The sequence below is a fragment of the Vanessa cardui genome, chromosome 5, assembly GCF_905220365.1.
Source record: "Vanessa cardui chromosome 5, ilVanCard2.1, whole genome shotgun sequence".
In the NCBI taxonomy this organism is placed as follows: Eukaryota; Metazoa; Arthropoda; class Insecta; order Lepidoptera; family Nymphalidae; genus Vanessa; species Vanessa cardui.
This window is the reverse complement of record NC_061127.1, coordinates 5962506-5988296: the sequence shown is the minus strand read 5'-3', so window position 1 is coordinate 5988296 and position 25791 is coordinate 5962506. Positions and strand designations below refer to the sequence as shown.

General features: G+C 32.1%; 1 protein-coding gene across 5 annotated transcripts in view; it reads right to left on the bottom strand.

The window, feature by feature from the left end:
- Positions 1–211: 211 nt before the first annotated feature.
- LOC124544557 (cytohesin-1) overlaps positions 212–25791 on the bottom strand; it is a 39346-nt gene continuing 13766 nt past the window's right edge. For all 5 annotated transcript variants that reach the window (XM_047123155.1, XM_047123152.1, XM_047123153.1 and 2 more), the window contains 7 exons: positions 15054–15186; positions 10270–10468; positions 9397–9658; positions 7050–7168; positions 6106–6217; positions 4256–4386; positions 212–3617 (listed from right to left, as the gene is read on the bottom strand). In XM_047123155.1, the coding sequence (XP_046979111.1) occupies positions 3479–3617; positions 4256–4386; positions 6106–6217; positions 7050–7168; positions 9397–9658; positions 10270–10468; positions 15054–15186 (1095 nt within the window). In that variant the 3' untranslated portion in view covers positions 212–3478. The remainder of the gene's footprint in view (positions 3618–4255; positions 4387–6105; positions 6218–7049; positions 7169–9396; positions 9659–10269; positions 10469–15053; positions 15187–25791) is intronic.

Sequence of the window (25791 nt, the reverse complement as noted above, 5' to 3'; positions counted from 1 at the left end):
AGTGGCAAAATTCTTTAATGGAATGCAATCGCTCACGTGTGTTCATTATTGCAGATCATATTCAATGCTACAGCATGTGAAATGAACTGAAGAATTTTATGAAACAAAGTTATGTTATCCATAGTTTGTACTATTTTCTGGGTAATAAAGATTATAAAAATAATAACATATTATTCAATAATCACTTAGACGAGAATAAAAAACAACGCAATAAATAATGATAATAATGTATTTCTTTCATACAAAATTATTTACATCATTATTATGCACATATCCGTTGTCATATAAATCATTACAATTACGATTGAGATAAATTAATATATTTACGCAAATTTACACAGCTTTATTGTAACTAAACTAACTTAAATAATTACAGATCGTTAGGCACCTTTCCCTAAATATGTGATTATAACCTAGACTTTATCATAAATCTTATTTACATTTATCTTTAATATGTTATGCAAAAATGTGTCAATTGTTCATATATGTTATATAGGCAAACAATAGCTACCATTAAGCAAGTGACGTTATATATTGCATGGAACAATGAATAGTTAGCAACATATAAATAAATTACTCATTTTTTTCTCATACTTACAACGATACAAAAGTTTTCGACTGACACACTCTTGCATAACAATAAACAATGTTCATTTAAACTTGCAACAGAACGAAATTAATTTTCGTCTTTCCTTCGACACGCAAATAACTAAGCTATTATTATTTTCGGCCCCAAGTTACGCAAGTCTTATATAAAGTAAAATGTGAAGAATACAGAGCAACTTTATTGTGTTTAGAAAAGTTATAAATGAAAAGTAAGCAAAAGTTTTTATGAATAAATGTATTTTAAAAGGAGTTTAAATCTTTTGGGCCGAAATAAAAATTGAGTATGTTATATAAATAACTTTGATAATATGTTATGAAATTTATAAAAAAGTGAATTATTGGTCCGCTGAGAATAACTAGTATGCACAGAACCGGTCAGCCAGTTTTTAAAATTCGTTAGTTTATTACTGCTTTCTCATATGACAACTTATATCAGATAGTTAAGTTTTTACTGAGGATTGTATAGATCGAGAGTATTAGTTACATACATATGTATGAATGAACGAATGTATGAATGAATGAAATTATCATATTCGTTTAGCGGTACCAATAAGTTCATAAAAAAAGTATTCCCAAGTACTAAGGCAAATTCTACAGCATTATGACGGAAAATATTTTCTTGTAATCAGCTATATGTATATATAATTACTATATTATATAAAGTAGATTTTAAAAAATGACTCATTCGCGTATGAATCTTAAAATAATATGAGAAATATAAAACAACATATTCTGAACAATTTCCTAACCCTCTTACGTTCTAATCAAATCAACTATTAAGCAATATTTACATAATAAGGTTTAATATAACTATATTACACTATAATAAAGCTACTGCTACACTAATCATTTCTTTACATGATGTAATACTTTCAATGAATACAAATTTCAACTAATGAATATATTGTGTATATTTATGGTATCATAATCCTATGGTTAGACCTTTATACGGTAAACCATTGTAACAAACGAATTATTGTCAAAGCAACGAGAAGCATCAATAAATTTGTAAAATCCTATCTATATATTTACGAAAAAAAAAAATCACATTCTATACTTGAAATAAGAAATCGCAAATTATTACAATAGAAGGGCGGTAATCCACGGTATCTCTCATCGATCATGTCATAAAACGACCAACATTGTTAAAACATATACAAACATTTCATACGACTGCGAAGTTATAAACAATTATAGTACGACACAACTTAGATGTCGAATCGGCAAAATTCGTTAAACCGATCACATACGAATTGAGTACGCTATCCCAAATTATCAATATTTATTTCTCGTGCGAATATGATCTTTACAACAACGTAATAACTTATAATATCATATGACCTAATATATGACGCGTCGATTTACATGCACTTGCTTTGTCTGACGCGTGAATCTATAGCGACGAATAGCGTCGAATGGCGCGATAGGGAGCTATTTCTATTGGTTGTGTAAATCGGCAGTAATCGGTTTTATTTTCATTCCATTGCATTTTCCGATGCTACATCTAATTTGTGTCGTACTATACGTAATTCCATTTAAAACTTTTAAAAGAAGAATATAAATTCAATATGAAATTATTAAATTATTTTGTGATATAATCGATTCAAGATTCAATAGTTTACATATGTTTCAGTCTTGCGTTTGTTATTTACATGGACAATAAACACCGACCACGAGCTACGGCCCATGATGTATGAACATATTGTTCTTTCAACTACAACTATAATCACTTGTCGTAGAATTGGCTGTAAATATCACAATTTTATTCATGTTGTCTCATTGTTACGAATAAAATCTGATGCATAATTACTAACAACTTATGACTTATCATAGTCATCAAATTATTGTTAATTTTTTAATTATTTTAGTAATCCTGCAACGGGTTTCATCCGTAACATATCATTTATAAGACATGCCGCTATATCTAGATGGACGTCTACATCTTGAACATGATTTTCTGCACTCTTACAATCGGGTCATCAGTGCAAAATATATAAGTTTTGTTTAAATTACACTCAACGTTATAAATAAACAGTTACAAGGACCTTGAAAACTGTTTGACTCCGGTAACTGATATCTCTGCCAACAGAAGCGGCTTCAAAATCTACTAATGATATATATAAAAATGTACAAGTTTGTTCTGAGCTCTGTTCTCTACACCTCATTCAAGACAGTGTAGTCCAGAGAACGAACATTAATCTTATTAAAATTAACATAATATCAATTTAATTTAATTCACAATAATACAAAGTTAAATCTATCTCTATATGATTTGCGCTGATGGCCAAAATTGTTTTAATATCATATGTAAAATCATAGTAATGAATATCCTTGTACTTTGCCAATCTGTATATTTTAAGATATATACTGTATATATTACTCCGACTGCTTGACCAATGTAAAACCATTTTCATTTCATCACTGACAACTAAGACATGAAATTCAAAAGGTTGTCTCGACAGAATGTCTCTTCAGTTCATCCATCCATTCCTCTGTTAACGCACTTACACATTTAATTTGTGATCACTTTTTCAATTATTTATTTACACACAAATCTAACATCGGCCTCTCGCATCGCTCATTTTTCTCGTATTATCAGAGAACTATACTCCACAGTAACAAACAAGTCTTCGATGCTATATCATCTTGTATAGATCGAAAAAGAAACTCTAGCTTCTTACGAATCAAAATTTGTGTTCTAAAACGTGGTAGGCCGAGTTCAACTCTTGTACAGTTCACTAATTTGGTATCTATGGTATCTACGGTGCGGGCTCGTGCGGGCTCGTGCCGGCTCGTGCGGGCTCGTGCGGGCTCGTGCGGGCTCGTGCGGGCTCGTGCGCGCTGGCGGTCGCTCGGTGCGGGCGGGTGCGCGCTAGTGCGAGCCGGAGTGCAAATTGTGCTGAGCCTTCTTCTTTCGTTGTGCGAGCATATCGTAGAATGGGTTGTGACTTATTGAGCGACGTAGACATTCAATCCACTCGTCGCGTTCCTCAGCAGTCGCCGCAGACATTCTATAAAAATATTTTTTTATAACAACAACAACAGCCTAAATTCCCACTGCTGGGTTAAAGGCCTCCTCTCCCTTTGAGGAGAAGATTTGGAACATATTCCACCACGCTATTCCAATGCGGGTTGGTGGAATACACACGTGGCAGAATTTCCATGAAATTAGTCACATGCAGGTTTCCTCACGATGTTTTCCTTCACCGCTGAGCACGAGATGAATTATAAAAGACAAATTAAGCACATGAATCAGCGGTGCTTGCCTGGGTTTGAACCCGCAACCATCGGTTAAGATGCACGCGTTCTAACCACTGGGACTTTTTTAACTAAAAATACAAGTCATTATTATCATATCATTATCATTATTGACGACCTCCGTGGTCGCGTGGTGTGTACATCGGTTTTCATGGGTACGCCACTCTGAGGTCCCGGGTTCGATTCCCAGGCGAGTCAATGTAGATTATCATTTGTTTTCTATGTTGTCTTGGGTCTGGGTGTTTGTGGTACCGTCGTTACTTCTGATTTTCCATAACACAAGTGCTTTAGCTACTTACATTGGGATCAGAGTAATGTATGTGATGTTGTCTCATATTTTTTTTTTTATATTTGTATGGTCTTTAGATATAGTAATAGCATCGTAGGGTACCTGTAGACGGTGTGCTTGCCCTCAACCACTTTCCCCTCGGAGTCTGTCTTGCAGGCCTTGATGAGGTCGGCGCCGCCGCTGGCGTACAGCTCTAGGCAGTGCGGGCGCTGGCGGTCGCTTGCGGCGCGCACCTGCAATGAGTCGTCGTCAGTGTCTTAGAGCCAATAAAAGACTTATATTACTTAAAAAAAAAAAAAAAAAAAAGACAAAATATCTTACTTATTTTTAATACATTACCATGATAAAAAAAAATATGTATATTCCAAACCTTAATAATGTAAAAATAATCTTAAAACATAATTGATCAAATATGATATTCTGTTTTATTTATATAACGGTTAATCTACTTAAAAACATAATTAGGTGTAATTTGATGAAATTTTGTACATTAATTGTTTATGAAATTTTGTTGTTAAATAAGGAAAGGATTTTTGACATTTGTCCTTAATTAGAAATAAACCCTCTGATAATATGATGAAAGTTTGTATGGAAAATAGTCCAAACTAATAAGAAAAATATAAAAGTCCGTATTACCTTTAAAAAATATAGTCTAAACAAAATTAATATATTTTTCAATCACTGAAAATTTGGACAGTTTCGCTAAAGCGAAATTTTTTTTTTATTAAAATCAAAAGATCGGTTCTTCAGATTTTTTTCCCATGCAATTATAGAATAAATTTATTTATAATCCACGATACGTCTTCATCATAATAGTAACCCTAATGCTCATTTAAATTTTCAGCAGCATTATTTTCGGATTAACGACAAGTTGAACCATCGTATACACGTCTAGTAATAAAATATCGATATACGTAATACGTTTTCGAGTAGCAGATTTGAGTACTCTGCGAAGTAAACTGTATCTATATTGTGCAGTTTTATAAAAAAATAATAAAAACGAGTGAAGCGACTTGTAATATCCCTACAAGTCAAAATATAGAAAAAAAAACAAAAGTTAATAAACTTATTTAAGGCAAATACATAAACATATATTTCTACTATTACAAATATAGGAAGTGGTTACAAATGCATTATGTCATAACTGGGAAACATTAATTTAGACCTCAAAGCTTATGTAGATAATCCAGGTCACATTTCTTATAAAACTATTACTAAATCTCGATAATCATTAATTATTATCTTTTTAATCTTGTACTAATTAAGCTATTTACTAAAAATGTTAACGTTTGAGATAAAAAATAGTTTTCAATCTATTCTTTGATAAATAAACATTTATGTAAAAGACTTAGTGGTAGGACTTTGCGCAAGCCCGTCTGGGTAAGTACCACCCTCTTATACTGGGTAGGTTCTGGTTTAAAGGGTGAATGAGCCAGTGTAACTACAGGCACAAGGGAGATAACATCTTAGTTCCCAAGGTTGGTGGCACATTGACGACGTAAGGAATTACTATTTCTTACAGCTTCATTGTCTATGGGTGATGGTGACCACATACCATCAGGTGGCCCATATGCTCGTCCGCTAACTTATACTATTAAAAAAAAATGAGCTTTTCTCAAAACTCCAAATCACAACATTTATTTTTTTACTTTTCTTGTGCTAGACTACCTCTTTGTCATATTATTCAATTCATTCTCATACTATACTATTCGACTCAACAAATAAGGTAATAAAAATACTGACAATTATCTCTGCATCCTCTTAAATAGAATAGATATAGATCGAAAAATATACAATCTTGTTGTAAATGATGAAACAAAGCATTTTTCAATTACGATACGATTAGAAGAATCACGATAAAAGTTCACAAATGTTGGATATATTTTTATATCAATCAATTAATGGATAATTAATATCGTCAATTACAATGTTTACAAATATTATGTACTTACAGATATATTTTCTAATGGAATGATGCCCCGCGGCTCCTTGTCCGTCGTGTACTCGAAGTAGTAGAGACAGTTATCGTTCAGTATGAACCATCGTCTCTTCCAGGACTTGTATCTGAAATAATTAAATCGTCATGTTAGTCTAGTAAGCTATGCGAGTGCGATTCACAGTTGATGCCTACTCTGTATACAACAACAACAACAACAGCCTGTAAATTCCCACTGCTGTGCTAAAGGCCTCCTCTCCCTTTGAGGAGAAGGTTTGGAACATATTCCACCACGCTGTTCCAATGCGGGTTGGTGGAATGCACATGTGGCAGAATTTCTATGAAATTTGTCACATGCAGGTTTCCTCAGGATGTTTTCCTTCACCGCTGAGCACGAGATGAATTATAAAGACAAATTAAGCAACTGAATCAGCGATGCTTGCCTGGGTTTGAACCCGGTTAAGATGCACGCGTTCTAACAACTGGGCCATCTCGACTCTCAATACTCTCAATACTCTTAATACTCTGTATACATGGAAATTTAATTTTCATATTAACTATCTCTTTGCTCCAGTTCAATGAAATATTTAAGTCTTAATAACTGGGTAGTGGATTTGTAAATAATTTTAAACTGAGACATAAGTTAATTCCACCTGTCCAGTGCTTAGAACAAGAGAATTTTACTTAAAGATTGTGAGGCAAAATTCATCAGTTAGTTAGTAGCACCAATTATTAACTAATTGAAGATGTATGGGGTTTATTATAAATAATGACGTGCTCGGTGGGGAATGAGCGTTTTGGCGGAATAAGGTCTTAATACGAGAGATGGTATTTCTTCATTAGTGGAACAATGGCTTATAAAAGTAAAGCCATAAAACATAAATTCGTTAAATAAGAATATATAGTACATATAGTATTTTTATGATTTTAAAGATAAAAGAGGCAAGTTTGACAACATACCTGCCACCCTGTTTCCACAGCCACCCCTCTTTATCAGGATTGAAGAAGGTATGCATGAGATCATTACCGTCGTCTTCCGGTATTTTGAACGGCTCCGTCTTTATAGACTCGTATAGAGACTGAAAATTAAAATAACACGAGTTATGATTTAAATATATTTGATCGACAATCGCAATTTTTTTTTTATGGTATAGGTTGGCGGACGAGCATATGGGCCACCTGATGGTAAGTGGTCACCATCGCCCATAGACATTAACGCTGTAAGAATTATTAACTATTCCTTACATCGTCAAAGTGCCACCAACCTTGGGAACTAAGATGTTATGTCCCTTGTGCCTGTAGTTACACTGGCTCACTCACCCTTCAGACCGGAACACAACAATACTGAGTACTGTTGTTTGGCGGTAGAATAATTGATGAGTGGGTGGTACCTACCCAGACGGGCTTGCACAAAGCCCTACCACCATTTACACGGTATTTTAACTCTACCCATTCCTTTCTAACCAAAGTCGCTAATAGCTGTGATTATTCTAGCCCACTAACCTTTTACACGGCACTATGAAAGTAAAAGTGTATGCCTGGGCGTTATTACTATACAAGAGAACAAGAGCCAGTTACCGACACAATAATGATCAAGTAATAAAGTTTTAAACAATATAACGACAACTGACAATCAACCTACTTGTATCGGACAGCGTGCCACGACTAACTTGTCAAACAGAATGTTATCAATGTAGTAGCTATAAGTATTATAAAATTGTAGAAACCGGTATTTTCGATAGTGAAACATATCATTACGATTCGTTTAATGGCTTAATATCACAAAAATTGTAACATTATAGACATTACACTGAAGAAAAACTCAATTAAGTCAAAATTAAATAAGGCTATTTTTGTATCGAAATTTATTTTAAAATAATACCATTGTATTTTTCTTATAATTTCCAATAAACGATTACGAATAAAATATAGATAGAAATAAACGCAAGGCACAAATCGCGAGCCCAGACTAGTGTAGCGATAAGAAGTTGTTTTATTGTCACCACTATCTATAGCGTTTCACTATCAGAGTGCGTCATTAAGGGTTATTTTATTTTATCGAAATAAACAAGGTTGGGTCAAAGTAATTAGCTCATTCTTAATAAATACATTAGTTAACAAATATTAGATAATTTGTTGTTTTACTTGTTATGTAAATGTAGTTTTCTCGGTCGTTCCTTTGTTTATTCATTTATTTCTTACAGACTTTACATTATTGATCTTATAGGCCGAACTAATACATTGATAACTTAAAACTATTTACTTTGCTAATGGAAGTTATTAAACAAAAATATTTATTATTCGATTTAATATGTTTGAGTTTTATAATAAGTTAACTGTTAAAATATATATAAGCCTCAAATGTAGGCAAATGTATTTCGGAATTTTATTTTTCTATACCGTTAGTTAGATGGGAGATGCGAAGTGAGGAAACTCGACTAGGCCTCTTGGACACGTAACGGTAAATGTTGCAAATCAACAACTAATCAATTTTATTCAATTATGTCATTTATCAGAATTTATATAATTTATCCGATTATAATCACTTTAATCTTAATAACCATTAAATAAACAACACAATGACCCATTTTATCTACATTTCATTAGTCCGTATTGACACGGTTGATATTTTAAATTCATAAATTTAATTCGTCGAAAAAGTAAGAACACAGAGGTACTGTATTCTTAATTTTATGTAATACTAGTTATCCCCCGTGGCTCCGCTCTTATTTTAGGAGATTGGTTCTCATATGTAAGGCAAAAAATTCCCTATGACCTTTCTTGGATTTCAAGTTTGCTGCACAGCAAATTTCATCAAATTCGATTCATTGGTTTGGTCGTAAAAGAGCGACAGACAGACAAACAAGAGTTACTTTCACATTTATAATATTAATATAGATTAAATATTTAAAGTGACTTTTTTTCTTATATTAGTAAATCTAGGAATAAAAAACTTCAAAAATAATTCGTATATTATATTACTAATAAAAGAGATCGCACGTGTTCATTATCTTTACATAGTACAAAACAAAGTCACTTTTTCTGTCCCTATGTCCCTTTGTACGCTTTAATCTTTAAGACTACGCAACGGATTTTGATGCTCTTTTTTATAAATAGATAGAGTGATTCGAGAGGAAGGTTTTTATATATAATGCATGGAAATAATAGTAAAGAAACGCTGATAATTTTAGATGTTTCTGATGTGATGTCGTAAATAAACAAATTCTGTAGTATATTTAGTATCAGTATTGTACCCGTGCGAAGCCGGGACCAATACTAAGTTGGATGCTTTATAGCGTGCACTTACCAAGAGCAATTCTTGAGGTAGATCGCCACCGTTGTTGATGCCGCGGTTCATGGCTACGAACTGTTCCGGCGTCGGCTTGTCCTTCACGCTGGGGTTGTGCAGTGACGTGTTGAGCATGATTATCGCGAAACTGAGCACGTAACACGTGTCCGCGTTCGTGAATATGTCGGGGTTCAGTTGGCAGTAGCGCTGAGCGAAACTCTCCATCATGCGGTCGATCTTTTGCGCTTCGCCGGGCAGACGAAAACTCCACAGGAACTGTCTGCAATCAGGACATCGTTTTGTTAAACGAATTCCTTCACAATGTTTAAAGTGTTTATTATTATATAAAGTAAAGTAAACAGCCTGTAAATTTTCCATTGCTGAGATAAGGCCTCCTCTTCCATTAAGTAGAGAGTTTGGAACATATTCCGCCACGCTGTTCCAATGCGGGTTGGTGGAATGCACGTGTGGCAGAATTTCGATGAAATTAGACACATGCAGGTTTCCTCACGATGTTTTCCTTCACCGTCGAGCATGAAATGAATTATATACACAAATTAAGCACATATATATAGTGGTGCTTGCCTGGGTTTGAACTCGCAATCATCGGTTAAGATGCACGCGTTCTAACCACTGGGCCATCTCAGCTCTTTTTTATTTATTATATATATAATAATGAATAATCTTATATTATTATATATAACATTATTTCATACAAGTATTAAAATTATAACCACATCTTTTATATAAACTTAACCACATATACAGCTAAGGAATGATTCAAAACAATACACAATTTAATGGACAACTATAATTTTACAGTCGACTATATCATTAAAGTTAACTTAGCACTCTTGTAATCAAGCAATTATCTCGACCCTTGTAACGTACCTTAACGCCTGTACAAGTATCAAGTCCGTGAAATCGTGTAGCTCGACGAATGCCCGGAGCACTGCCTCGTTGAAGTCCGAACGCTCGCCGAGGTAGTCTCCTATCGCTGTTTTACTAAGCCCTTCTCCTTTATGGAGAAACTGTGCTACATCTTCCGGTGTCCTTTGCAATAGTCCATTTTCATATAGATATTCGATACCTAGATAGAAAAAAACCACCGTTAATGTTCCATTGTATGGCACTATATTAAGAAAGGTCAAATAAACCACCAGGTAGTATGTTATTATTTAGTAATAATTTGTCTTTACATAAGAAAACATTTAGCCGATTATTACATCTGTGTTGCCATCTATAAAAACTAATAGAATAAACTGTGGTAGTAATTAAGCCGAATTTGTCACCCTTCAATAAATACAAACAATACAAGTATATCCGATTGACATAGTACTAATGCGTATAACATAAATTGGATTTTTGGCATCATACAGAAACCGTCTTTCTCAAAAAATTAAAAACATTAACAATGTTTATATTACATGGTGTAACATTAATAATAAAATTGCTTATGCATGATGTTGGGAATTTATATAACAATGATTGTATATCTAAAAAAAAAATCCATAAAATAAGCATGTATTGTCATGTGGAAAGTGAATCAAAAATTTATTAGATCGAGTCCTTCATCTACATGTCGTGAAAATTTTCTCACACGTATGAATGCCATACTAAAATATTCTACGTTATTAACTTTTCACGTAAGCTTCTGTACTCATATAAGGCTCTTTGACTTGATTCTGAAGAATTTAATAAAAATGTAAATTTTATCCCGACAAAGCACACCTTGAATAGACCAGAATCTTCATTCAATCACGAACGAGGTTTTATTTTAGTTGATTTTATGTATTGTAGTCATTGCCCCCTCACTTATTATACAGGTTAGATATTTAAAGGTGTTCTTGGCTGACGTTTTTATTCAAAATGTAGGTCCATAGTAATATAATGCATTCGCGTCTGTTACGGATACATTGTAGGCTTACATAACAAATCTATTATAAAACGAGTTTTATATTTGAAATAAAAGGGTATCCTCTTTTTCAAGTTAACACAAGACTGACGTAAATACTCTTCACAAATTTAAAGAACGGTTATACAACGTTTAATGTCAATAGATAAGCGTGTTTGCTAATATAACGGCATAAAAACTTTATCAGCTTGACGTCACGGGATCCTTGAATCAAGTTCCTTTCTGACGTCATACGCCTTCCTTATTTAGATTTATTCAATAGACGTGGAAGGCGTCGGTTGTCAAGCACTCGAAATACAAGTATTAATAAAATATAAATAATAAATATAAAAAACGGAAATTGCAAAAACCAAAGAATAAAACGGATGTTTCCTTAATTAAGGTTCATATTTATAGCAATTTGTAATACAAAATAGTAATACCTAACTATATTGAAATAATGGTAAAAAATATTTTAAATTATCTCGGAGATAATGATGTAAAAATAGATGTATAATCGCTTATAGTCACTATTCCTACGTTACGTGTGTTCATAACGTCGAGCCATGCAGAATTGGAAATGACTATGATAAATTATCCTGTGAAGATAGATGCAGGACCAATTGCCTCGGACGTTTATATAAAGGGACGGCAACAAAAATAACGAGCTCGCTTGTTAGGAGTTGCAAACGTTTCTCCTTCATTACCAAATTGAAACAACTTCGTTGCGCGAATTCTGAGCATGCAGTGATTTTATTAACCTTGATGAACAATATTAATGATGATAAATGAACCCGCGCCGAGACGTGAATGCGTCCAGATGTTGCTCCTTCGTTCTTATACATAAAGGCCGATTCTGATGAATTCACTTTACCAAAGATAACACTTATGATAATATTAAGAAAGTATTATCTCTTCAGAGTTATTTTACATTTAATTTAATAATAATATATAATAAACTCTGAGTTATGAATATTTAACACGTAACCATATTTATTTTACTCATTGTAAGTTTCTATACGTATAAATAAACACGTGTCTAGACGCTGCTACTATTTCAAGATTACAGGAACAGAGGAATTGTTAATCAGCCACGCAGACGTTGACGTCATGGCAGGCAGGTAAAGTGTAGCAATTGTTTTCTTTCTTGTTTAGTTTTTTATCACATTTACCAAGAATAATTTAGGTCCCATACAATTTACTTTAAAACTTTCTTAGAAAAATATACATAAGACTAATAAAGAAATTTTAGAACAAATTATTTGTTGATACCACCCACCCGCCATATAGTCTAACGCTAAGCAACAGTTTGAAGGGTGATTGGGCTAGGGTAATGACAGGAACAAGGGACGTAACATCTCAGTTCCACAAGGACTTAAAGTTGATCGCACATGAGTTAAGTAATTAATTTTTTTTCATATTCATCCAGCGCCAATATCTTTGGGACGTGGTGAACACCTACCAACCGACAACACAACACAACCGACTTGGTTAGTAAGTGGTCACCACGTCACATTTGCCCTTCATACCTAGCTAGCTAGCTAGCCTACTTATAACATAAAAATATATAAACATTAAAAATTGAATCAAATATTTTATATACGTCTAATAAAGTAAATATCATACAGGAAACATAACTTCAATGTATAAAATTTATACAATATAGCGATTATGTATATCCTTTTAGCGTTGTATATTTTCGAATGCCTTATACAACTAATTTTAGTTAGAGAACGGCTGAACCACTTCCAATATTTCCCTGAGGAAAGAGTCGTCATCATAATGTGTTGTTTGCATTATACATGTGCATTGCACATGCAATCTATCAGTTAGATTACTCAATAGAGTTAGAAACGCACTTTGTATGATAATAAATAAACATACTTTGTACGTTACAGACTAACAAATATATATTACCTAATACTTATAGATAGATTATAAATTGTTTTATAATAACTTGGCTTTATTTTTGAAAAGAAGGCGGAATTCGGATTTGGTTTATATGAAGATAAATTGTAATATGCAAAAATTAAACAATGAGTTAGAATAACATAATATTAAATAAACGAAAACATTTCACTTTACGTTCATATTGTGTATATGCACATGTCAAACATAAAACTAAATACATAATGCCTTTTTTAAATAACCTTGGGTATTTTTTATCCATAATCATGGCAATGTTTCGTTCAGGTATAAAGTCTTTTTTTCTTCTTATCTTTTATATTTTTAATAAATAAACGCGCAAATTATTCAATTGCAGATAATCTCCAAACTATTGGCAGGCTTACAAAATATCATTGGAATTGAAAATAATGTATTTTAAACTTCCATTATGTTTGTATTAGCAATGAATAACGGTTTAAATTTGACCAATGGGCGACCAGTCATTTATATAAATTGCATTCATACGAACAACCAATCGGATGTCAATGTCCATTTCCTTTTAAATCTATTTTTAAATATAAATACCTAAATTGATTATTAAATATCAATGTAGAGGCAAATTTCAAGGTCGATTTTCAGTACGTTTAAATATGTAACATTTCAAATGAAATCGATTGTAGACTGAGATAAAAAACCGTGTTCACTTATGTCCAGTAAGTTGCATACAATCCTGTTTTATGTTAGTTTCCAGGACTCTGACAGAAAATGTAATACCATATTCCTAGTATATATGAAAGACATCACAAATCATCTCGGTATTAAGCGAACTTTGTGAATATTTTAATTAATAGCATCGATGGTCTCCAGGATTTTCTATAAAAGAGAGCTCACTGAAAAGAATTTAAATGAGACGTACAACTGGCCTCAATTTAATGTTAGATATTTCATTGAATGCATTGTGAAGTACAACCTTTTAACCTAAAGAGGGAGTTTAGAGCGAAATCCTTAGAGACGACGCATTCAGACTAAGCATTCTACGTATGTTTAATGAATCCCTGAAATGCTGCTAACAATGAGAACCACGATTACAGATCTGAACAATAGATTGAAATACATAATAGTTGAAAAAAATACATCGCGTCGCCGACTTACCTAAATAGATATTTATTGCATAAAGTTGTTTTACGTAACGGATATTATATTTAGACATTAACAAATGTAAGCCGTTTGAATATCTCCTTTGATTGGCTGTATTTCAACAATGTTCGACGCTCGTTATCTTTGAATGGTACTCAATGACGGAAGGGTTCGGTTATGTCAAGAGGAGTTAAGTCAACGGGAAGCTAAGTATCGGTATCAGAGATGCTTCATTCTCAAGTGATATCAGCAAGTTTTCTGTGTCGTTCAATAAATTTTAAAAATTCTAAAGAAACTTAACCCACTTACTATTTTCTATATAAATGACATACATAGAGAACAATTCATGCAATTTAAGTAGGGTTTGCGCGTTCACATGACAGGTGTAAAAATGCTAACATAGTCGATTTACCGTGTATGTCAACAATACAGATTGTCCGTCCGTGGGAACGGCGCACCTGCTGGATGATGTAAACGATGAAGCAAAACCCCTCCATAATAACTGTGTAATATTTCGATATCACGTCGGCTCATACATAGTCTACGTTAACGATCAATATTTCTTTATGAAACAAAGACCTGAATTTATATTTAACACGGGTTAATATTCTACATGAGTTGCAACTCACAGTAGACTCATGAAAATGACGGCTACTTCTATGCAATATAGAATGGCTTTAAAAAATCACCACTTATATAATATTAACACATCAAAAATCTGTTATATTAAAATGTGTAAACGTTAAAAATGCCTCACCTTTCTTAGGGTCCATATTAAATTTCTTCCTGCCTATGCTCATCTGTTTGGCTTTGCTATTTTGCTTGCACTCCTCCTGGCCGTCGAGGGCCTCCAGCTCGGCCACCACCTCACCGAGCTCATCTTTGAGTTGCTAGAAATAAAGAAAAAATATTTTCAATAAACGCCAATGCTATAAATTCTTACTTTTATCATATCGACTAAGCTGTTAAGTTATTCATGTTTATGATACCTAGTACCTAATTTGTCGTATGTTCTAGAAATAATTACATTAACAAGGGCACATTATTGAATTCGGCAAACACATTAGCGAACACGCAACATTTCGTTTTTGTACTTCCAGTCTCAAAAGCTAATTTTATGTAAATTATAACAAAAAATAAACATTAGGTAAATACCGTAAAACACTTTTCCAAACATCTTCAAGTGATCAAATGAAATGAGACAAAATTTATAATAATAGAAAACTTACAATTTGGTTTAAACTTTGTTATAACTTGTCAATAATTAAAAAATAGTTTATTGGCGTAATCATTTATAAGAAAAACGATATCATAATTGAAACTAAAATCGACTAAAACAGCGATCGCTAGTAAAGCGTTTAGACGGAAAAATTGTGATAAATTTGTCGATTTTAATTTGAAAGCACCCAAGCAATATATTGCCACGACACGCTAAGCTTTTCCCACTTACACGTCATAACAAATTATGACGCATTTCTTTGACTCGACTGAGTCAGACCGCAGCGACAAGGCAAACCGCAAATTGACTGGGAATGAAACGATCTGAATAATCGCTTTTGAAACATTATTCGACTAATCAAACAACGACATATGAACGAATGTGATTTTCTAAATTAGATACGACGGTATTAACATTATAGCACATAGGATTAATTTAAATCATCATAATATTTATGTTCTTTTTTTATATATATAAATAAAATAGTCCGACCGCAATTTATATAAAACAAAATATGTCACTACATTACATACGCCTACACTTACACGTACTACGCTTAGATTTACTTTTCACGTGTATCAGAAATACATGGAATGAAAATATAGGAATAGGTATAAACAAATTAAAAGTAAAAGAAGTTATTTTAGAGCATAGTCTCTTGGGTGACTATGTGGTACTGGTATCTTTGCGTTAATAAAATTATGATTAATGCAAAGAGCCAGGCCATATTATTATTACTGTTATGCAGCATCACTATTTACCTTCATAGCACATTATTTTGTCTCACTCTGACGTAGAATTTACAAGATAAATGTAACATATTCCAATTGATCTGCCTGCTAATTGATAGAAGGATATCCTTGTTCTAATTAAAAGACGCATTAAGTCTTGACTTAAATTAAGCATGAAACTGTTAATTAATTCTTAATAAACTACTTGATACTAATGTACTATCGCGTTAATTAAAACAATAAAATTAAATGTTAAATTTAAACATATACATTGACTTACAACATGCTTTATTTTGCATCAAATTAATATTAGTTAAATAAATCATTAAAGATATCTATCTACAAGAACGTCAAAATTATGTCACAGTAACCTAGATAATTGTAAAGTATTCCAAAAAAAATGTACTTGAATAATTAAAGCATTACAGATCTGATTGCAAACTACGCAATTTTAAATGTGGTTGAGCAAAATTAAATAAGGTGTCTGAGAGTTAATAACCAGTGATATTATAACGTCAAGAAACATCATCGTATAATTACGGTTCATACAAATACTTAACGCTTCGTGGCGAAATAAAACAACCGCATACATCCATTACAACTAATATGAATTTTTAATGAAAAATTTTCTTTGTTTATTGCCCGCCTTTGTGAATGTATATTCTTATTCATGTTCTTACATATAAGTCTAAGACTATTATCATGATTATTTTTTTAATCATTAATTAACCTTTTTCATATCATATTTTTATGAAGGATCATTCTTTTGTAATTTATCTAAAAACGAGTCTTATCTTCTCATTGAAATATAAAGGACCGGTACCACGTCAACCAATTTTTCATCCGAACATCATCTATCACAATGCACAAAAGAAATTCTACATTCACTAACGCTACAACAAAAGTAAGTCGCAAATAATGGTGAACATCGCCGGGGCAAAATTTACCAGCGAACAATTCGTTCTTTAAAATTATGCCTAGACAACCCCGTTTCGACATAGGATAGTACAAAAGAACATAGCTTTTTGCAAAAGAGGATAATGGTAAGGCCGCAATTTTTAAAATTTAAAAATCTGCATTTTTACTCATCCGTAACTATGTACCTTTTTCTAGCATTTAATTTTTTTACTTAATGTGCTAAATTATTATTCCAGGACCCAGATTTTTGTATGGTGCTAAAGACGTTTCCAGTGCAGTACACTTATATTGAATGATGAATGCATCGTTTACATGCTTTATTTTTTTTCGTAATAAAATCGCATTGTAATAATTACACTTTCCTCAGGCAAGTTTAATATCGCACATAAACAAATAATAATGTATTCGAGCAAGGAATGACAAGTAACCAATCACACAAATTGAAGGCAATTATATGTATCGGTCTCATAGCACATTTGAAAGTAGACCACAAGTAAATAAGCAAGATAGTTGACGGACTAAATCAAATGCTGCGCAATTTGGTTACATTGGCCACAAACGCGTGTAGTAAAATATAACGATCATATATTAATGTTTTTATAATAATATCTATATAAAATATGATAATTACAAACACTGTAGACATAGTCAGCACAATGCTCGGCCCGCTACGGTCTAGCGACGCGCTAACATCATTTGCGGTCGGCAACCCATTCCCCAAGGGACATGATATCAGTCTTCCTCGTCTAGACAATGTTTGTGATGACAAAAACATCGTTTACAAGATTTAAATTAATTTCTGTATCACGACAACTACTAAGAAATTAAATGTTACTTTCAAATAGCACGTCATCTTTGTTATTTAATTACAATATATTAAATGCAATACGTAATTTACGCGTGAATACATTAATGTCCTCTTTTTCTCAGACGCATAATTCAAAATGACGAACTAACGATTTTATGTACTCTGTAAGGCACAAGAGCACAAAACTTATAAATTCCTAACACCAAACTACTATTGTGCATTTCTAGGAAGATAAAACCGAGGTCTCGGGACCCACAGCTTTACTGCACTAACGAGACTGTCATATCGACATTTGTGTATGAAGATAGTAATTTTGAATACTCCTTGTGTCTAACCACACATTCTATATTGAAAATCTTGACTAGTCGAATAAGTCTATAACAACTAAACGTATAAGTCTGCAAATATCTTAAACGAAAGTCTTAACTTTCTAGTTCTCAAGATGTAACTAAAACTAAACGTTTAAGTCATCTCACTCGAATCTATCAAAGTAAAGAGATTAATGGAGGATGCTGAGTGAATGCCAATCTGCGTCCTTGCATTAACAATTTACCCTCATTGTTTCTTTCAAACGAGCTTGCGAAGTTACGAGTCTGTTATATGATTACATCGTACTTTTATTTTGTTTTGTTCACTATATCGAATCTCCAGTAAATACACAGCCGCTGATCAAAGAAAACTTATTCCGCAGTATAAATCATTTTTTGCCGGACTAGTTACTAAGCTGAGTTAGTTTATAATGAATGTACCGTTTTTATGCACACGAGCGTTTTTAGATGAAAAGTTATAATAACAAATACATTTTAATATAAATATCTCTATATAAAGACCTTAATTATAACAGTGGGTAAAGTCAGAGTAAAAGCGATAATAATAGGATTATATAGTTTGTATTTTTCATGTGGTAATTAGGTATGAATGTGTATTGGATCAATAGTAATATACATTATAAACTGTAACAACTGTAAGTGTTACACTGGCTCACTCGCCATTCAAACCGGAACACAATAATACTAAATATTGATGTTTAACGGTAGAATATGATATTTGGGTGGTATCTACAGAGCCAAATGCGTATGTAAAAGTTATATTTAAGAGAAAGGGAAAATAATACACATGTACATATATATTTTATTTATATATTGTGTCCGTTTCACATAAAATTCCGTTTATAAATATTCACCGGTATATTATCGGATTATACAAATCCGGTGAAGGCATTTTGTTTGTTATTTGCACTTGATTTTTGGGTTAAACTAATAGCACCATGAAACAGCAATAAAAAAGGTAAATTATATGAGAAAATATAAAAAAATAGCTATATTAAAAATGATAGGCATAAAGACGCGAGCACAAAGAGCGGGCGATATCTGGTACATAATAGAATACTCGACTACATCAATAATGTCGACGACATCGTATAGTGTGGTAACAATTATTAGATGCTACGTCGTTCCACCTCTATAGCAATGCCTACGAGTGCACTATGTTTATTACGCCCGGTCTAGACTAGTTTTTGCCGAGAGAAGCAGGTGCCGAGATGAATTCCTATTTACGAACTTGAAATGTCGCTTAGAAATCTCAATGCTCAATACAGGAATCAAAACGAGAAGCATTATTTATTCAATTGAACGACGAATACGTACAGGTAAATTACAAAGAAATAAGATCTTTCCTGCTTTTATGAAGGTCTGGTACTGGAATTTTTTTCTTAATAGGTTTTTCAGTTGAATATATTATGTACTAGATATCGCCCACGAATTCATTCACGATTTAGGTTTTGGTCGTGAGCTGTTAGACAAAAAACGTAACCGATGTCCTTGAAGTTGAACCGAGCTTAATACCAAATGTCATCAAATTCGGTTCATTGATTTGAACGTAAAAGAGCAAAAGACAAACAGTTAAACAGAGGTACTTCCGCATTTATAACCTTAGATTAATCAAATCTTGCGAGTTAAATTATTGTCAAGTGCATTTTATAGGAAGAAGTAAAATTTTGCAAAACATATTTGAAGCTGATGAACAGTGTTTTTTAAAATAGCCACGTTGTTCTTTGAATATATCGCATGCTTCGAAAAAAAAAGCAAATTACTTTATTAAAAATTATATTTCTTTACACAGTGTTACCTCATTGTTATGAGTTATTATATCCGCAAAACAATATGGTTTCTATAAATAAATAAACGAGTACAGGAAAATGTATTTTATTTCTCGCTGCAAGAACGAGCTTTCTTTAAAGTACAATTGCTAACGTATCTTGTCACTTAAAATGTAATCGAACCTTTCACCAATAAAAGAGAATGCTTTGAAGTAAACGTCAATGAATGAATTCGTCGATCGAACTTGCACAAGAAAAATACTTAATTTATGTAAAACTAACTTATATAATATTTTCATTAATATTCATTACAGAAAATAATTTATGTTATAAAAACGTAGAAAATATATAAATTAATTTTTATTTCAATGTTTATAATTGATCGACATATCTGTTTATGAATAAAATTAGAAGGTAACGACATTTCAAAGTTAAATGTGACGCAATTTTTTTTATTGTGTATTGAATCATTGACACCGAAACAGCGGAAACATGGTGTATAAAACCTCAACATTTAATACATTTTAGTTTTACTTATCCCATTACAGTTATCGAATCATTGATACATTAGAATAATGATGAAATGCCGAAACAGACTGCCACTATTGATTTATATGGTTTTATTTAATAACATATTCGAGAGTTTCGTGTAACATCGACACCGTCGCGGAGATTAATTTACAGAGACACTCGTTCAATCAGAAGGCTCTATCTCGTCTAGACGCATTCAGAGTATAACGGATTTCTACCGCCATTCGAGAAAGAATCGGATGTTACTCGTAATAAATGAAAATAATATAATATACATATAAAATAGGGATTTCATTCGAAACGATTTATTTGTCTTTGTTTCACAAGAATTTTTATTAGATTTATAGACATTAATATGGTAGCTATAATTAATATTCATTCAGTCTAATCAAAAATTCACACCAGCTGAGTCAATATATTATGACAGACAAGACTGTCTGCCACATAGCGATTAGGATTAGTCGCATTATAAATAGACGGACGATTCAAGCGGTCCGTGTGTTACGACAATTCAGAAAAGCACGCGGCCTAGTCTCGTACAAATTAGTGGCTGATAATAGCTTGACGCTCACTAATGATGTATTACGCTGCTTGAATGACTTTTAATAGAAATGGACATTAACACAAATATTCTATGAAATGACAGAACGCTACACCGGTTGTTTTTTGCAGATATATTCTTTATTCGATATTGATTATAGTATCAGCTACATTCCTATCTCATTGTATATTGAAACCAACATTGTGTTAAATCGGAATTGAATGGCAACTCATACATTTTTTCACTCTCTAACATCGATTAAAATGTAATTTCACCTTCTTATACATAATACTCATAAAAAAAAAACACAATCACCGTATATAACTAAGTAAAACAGATTAAAATTTCACCGTTGAATCAAATGTCGTAATGTTAACTGCGCCATATTCGCAATTAAGTGACGACCCGTAAAAAGTATTGCATAATTTAAATTCGCGGTCACACTTTCGTCAATTAAAACATAGCTTTAGTTGAACGATCGATAAAAAATAAAAGGCAAAGATTAAAGTATTTTTAGAACATAAAAAGTTATCCGTCGATATATTTGGAAAGTACACTCTATTGAAAATCGTACGAAAACGAATATATTTCATAGATTCCATGTACGTGTTATTACGTTACCGTACTTTCTTACGCTTTTACATCAGGCAATAAAATACATATATTCGGTATAGCGAGACTTAGACGACTTGTTCGTATATCTCCTTTGATGCTATACTTTGTGTGAACCATCCCGGCTCATTGAATCGGATCATAAATCTATATCAAGAGTAATAGTGCAATTGGCAATCACGTTATTCAAACTGCAACATCTATTTGCTATTTCATCTCTGAAGAGTCGACCGTTCGGCCCATTTACCGGTTAACCGCATTTGATGTTGTTATTTAATTAAGATCTTGTTTTTGAACGCTACATACATACTACATAGGTACAATCTACATACTATGTGAAATGATTTACAAATTGCAAAAACAGCATTAAAATGATATTAATTTTTTAATCATGCTACAACATCTAGCGTGATCAACAATATCAATAACTAAAATGATCTTGAATGCGAAAGTACAACATTTCTTCGAAATATAGTTATACATTCATATCAAATAGCCGCAGTTACCAAAATGTAAGGCCCTTTCAATGAAATGTACATAATTAGTATCCTTTTTGTTTTAACTAATAAAATAGAAAATTTTGCGACGTGTCGACACGAACAAAGTGAACGAGTTCGCGAATCCTTCGATACTTTCCCCTATTAATTCACTTTCCCCGAGTTTAGCTTCTGTTCCGCAGCCGGATACGCATGGGATTGTGCTGTGGTTGCATAAAATCGATGAAAGTCACAACCTCGATTTTTATTCAAACATCTCTATAAACAAGGAGAGCACGATATGAGATAGACTGCCCATAACTCCGTGCTACAAACAAATACCTTCCGAACTCGGTGATTGTTTTACATAATATTTATTGTTAAAATAAAAATCTAAAAGTGGTTACGAAAGCTTAATTAAATAAACTTTTATTACATTTGTATATCGACATATATTAAACAATCAAATGATAATAAACTATAAAGTATATTGTTATAGACCTTCATATTTACTAATAGTTTTAGAAATCGTTTTGTTATTCAACTTCCTCTGATATGAAATATCAATATAAAATTATAAAGCTAAAATAAAAATACACATTAAAAGTAAGTTTAGCGTAACTAAGCCATACATTTACTTTAGGTCAAGTTTCAAAGTAAGCTGCTGTAAATACAAACGATACATGTTAAAGCATATGGTCTAGACATATTGAAATTAAAGCATATGCAATAAGGACTACTATTGCTTGTCATTGACTTGTGTTTATTGGTTGGCTTAAATCGTTGTAACGAGTTGTCTTCACGTGAACAAACAAAGCGGCGCCGGTACCGACTGAACCTAAAGACGGATGCTTGTTTGCATATTTAAAATACATCGTCCTGGAAACAATGTAATTTTTTCAACGTTTCTAATAAGTATTAATGAAAACCGTTAATTATATTATGATGTTTCGCTTGTATTAATGATACATTACTTATTTCGTAAGATCCTCATCCTGTGTACATAAATTGGTCTAATTAATTCTTTTAAAATATAAATATTGATTACGATAAAACATTCTGCATGTCAGCATGCGATTCAGCTTTAAATAAAATAAACATGAACAAAGGAAAAAGGTCATGCCATTATTATTCATTTTAGCAGACCCTAGGTCATAACTTCTTCTTCATAATGTTGTAATTTTTAAACACTTTTTCATGGAGGTATCAAGAATGAAATATATAATTTCATTATTGTGTCAAAACTTTAAATTATATCTACTTATTTTTAAATAACCAATAAAATAAGTGTTATTGAAATAATTGTTTCAATTGATAAAGGCAACATAAAATTTCAACAGATACTTTTAAATAAATTATTATTTAAGTACACACAATAATACGTTCAATCTTTACCTGCGAAGTAGTTGGTCACCGATAACAGGCACAAAAAATCATTTACGGACACAAAAAGTCCAGTGAAAAGAAGTTATAAAAGCTCGAGTGAACTAACATTTAGGGGACCAAGGCACCAATGTTGTGTAGGGTTTCACTTAATATTACGATTTTTAAGATGTTACAAAAATTCGGCAATGCTATAAAAAATGATTCTTTCTTATTTGCAACATTAATATGTATATCTACAGCATTTTAACATTTACATTTATTAAAATTATCAAAATATTAAATACATAAGCTCAATTAAAATAACGTATAAGTTTATCCAGTATTTATGTATATTTTACATACTGCGCCTCTTCTTTAGTTAAGTGGGAAGTAAAGCAAAACATTACGGAATAAAATGCAACAAAATGCAATAAGTTGACATTAAATGCTAAAATATAATCTAAGGAATCTATTTTACGAACTGGTCTTTAAAGGTGATACGGATATTTTTGCTTGGAACATAATTTCGTTTGCCCTAGTGATATTTACAACTGCGGCGATTTTCTGCCCAACTGCCAACTCTTATACTATTCGGACCGACCATTAGGATGAACTATGATATTTAACGAATTCTAGAAAGCCACTTCATTAGCCATGGAACTTGTTTTTTTCGGAAGCATTGTTGGTGATTTATGATCTTCACGCCATTAATATACCATTAATTAAGATTTTTAGAAAACTTACAATTTTCTTTTTAAACTATATTTGTTAGTTCTTAGATCACGAGATCTATCAATATTTTTTTATTATACTCGACACAAAAACTAGGCCAAGAACAAGTGGTATCGAGCCTTATGCAAGTACATAGTGAAAGGTGATAAAGAATGTCTATGTATTACTTTAAACGCCTCTGAAATGTCCCAGACAATGCAACGGAACTTTGAGAAACAATAAAGCATATCTTCGCTAACGAACTTTGCGTGACGATATCGATTCTATAGAATAGTAAACGGAATTTATATTTTTATTATATTAATTATACTTAACGTTAAATTATACTTAATTTTATTCTTGCAAGATCTTCTAATATAATCTACAAGAACCGTAGGTTGTTTTAAATAAAAATTAATTTTTTTAAGAGTTTAAAAAGGTAATTATGATATGTTCTTGTAATTAAATATGATATACGAAACTAGGAAAGCTGATATATCAAAACGAAACGTGACTATATGGATTCCGTAAATTCCCGTTGGATACGGGAATCCGTATAATTTGGATAATTTGAATACAATCCTTTAATTCAATAGGGTCAGTAATTTAAGCAATTACAGAGGATAAGCTACTCGTTACATGAAAATAACTGAAATAAAATACATCAATGATTATTTTAACGTGTATTTAAGTTTAAAATATAAACATTTTTATATAAATACGTATGTGTATAACCATAGATAGATATACCGATATTCTCGATTCTGCATCAGTTATAGACCAGCAAATTTTGTAAAAGTTAATAACTAATAATTATCATCTATTATAAAATATCTCATATAATTAGCATATAAACGATAGAAGAGTGAAACTTGGCGCCATTTTACATAATTAATCGAATTACTAACGATTGTCTTGTCGGTGATAAACTAGCGATATCGGAGCGACATGGTAGTTTTCCTTTATGGACGTCAAAGTTATATCAAGTTAATCAGAAACTCGACTTGTATTAGCACTTGCTGAACATTCCATCCATAGTAACCGTTGCGAAGTTTTACGGAATTGGATAACTTTATTTATGACAGTTGAAGGAAGAGATAAAATCGTTTTAATATTTTTCTGATTAATCCGTACGCGTCATTGTTATTGTAAATGACACATGTTATTGTAAGTTACTTTTACATTTAAAATATTAATATTATAAATGTAAAAGTAACTATCTGTCCGCCTGTCTGTCGCTTTCACGACTAAACCGTTGAATGAAATTTGGTACAAACTCGAGCTATAAGAAAGGACATAGGTTATTTTTTGCCTAACACAAAAGCGAAACCAGGGATATCTACTAGTTATTAATAAAATATAGAAAAAACTTAACTGTAATTGTATCTTTAGATCTATCCCGATAGTTTAAATAATATTAATACCGTGTTTAGGATTAAAAACTATGAAAACAATATACTGTTTATCAGTATAAGATTGAATGTG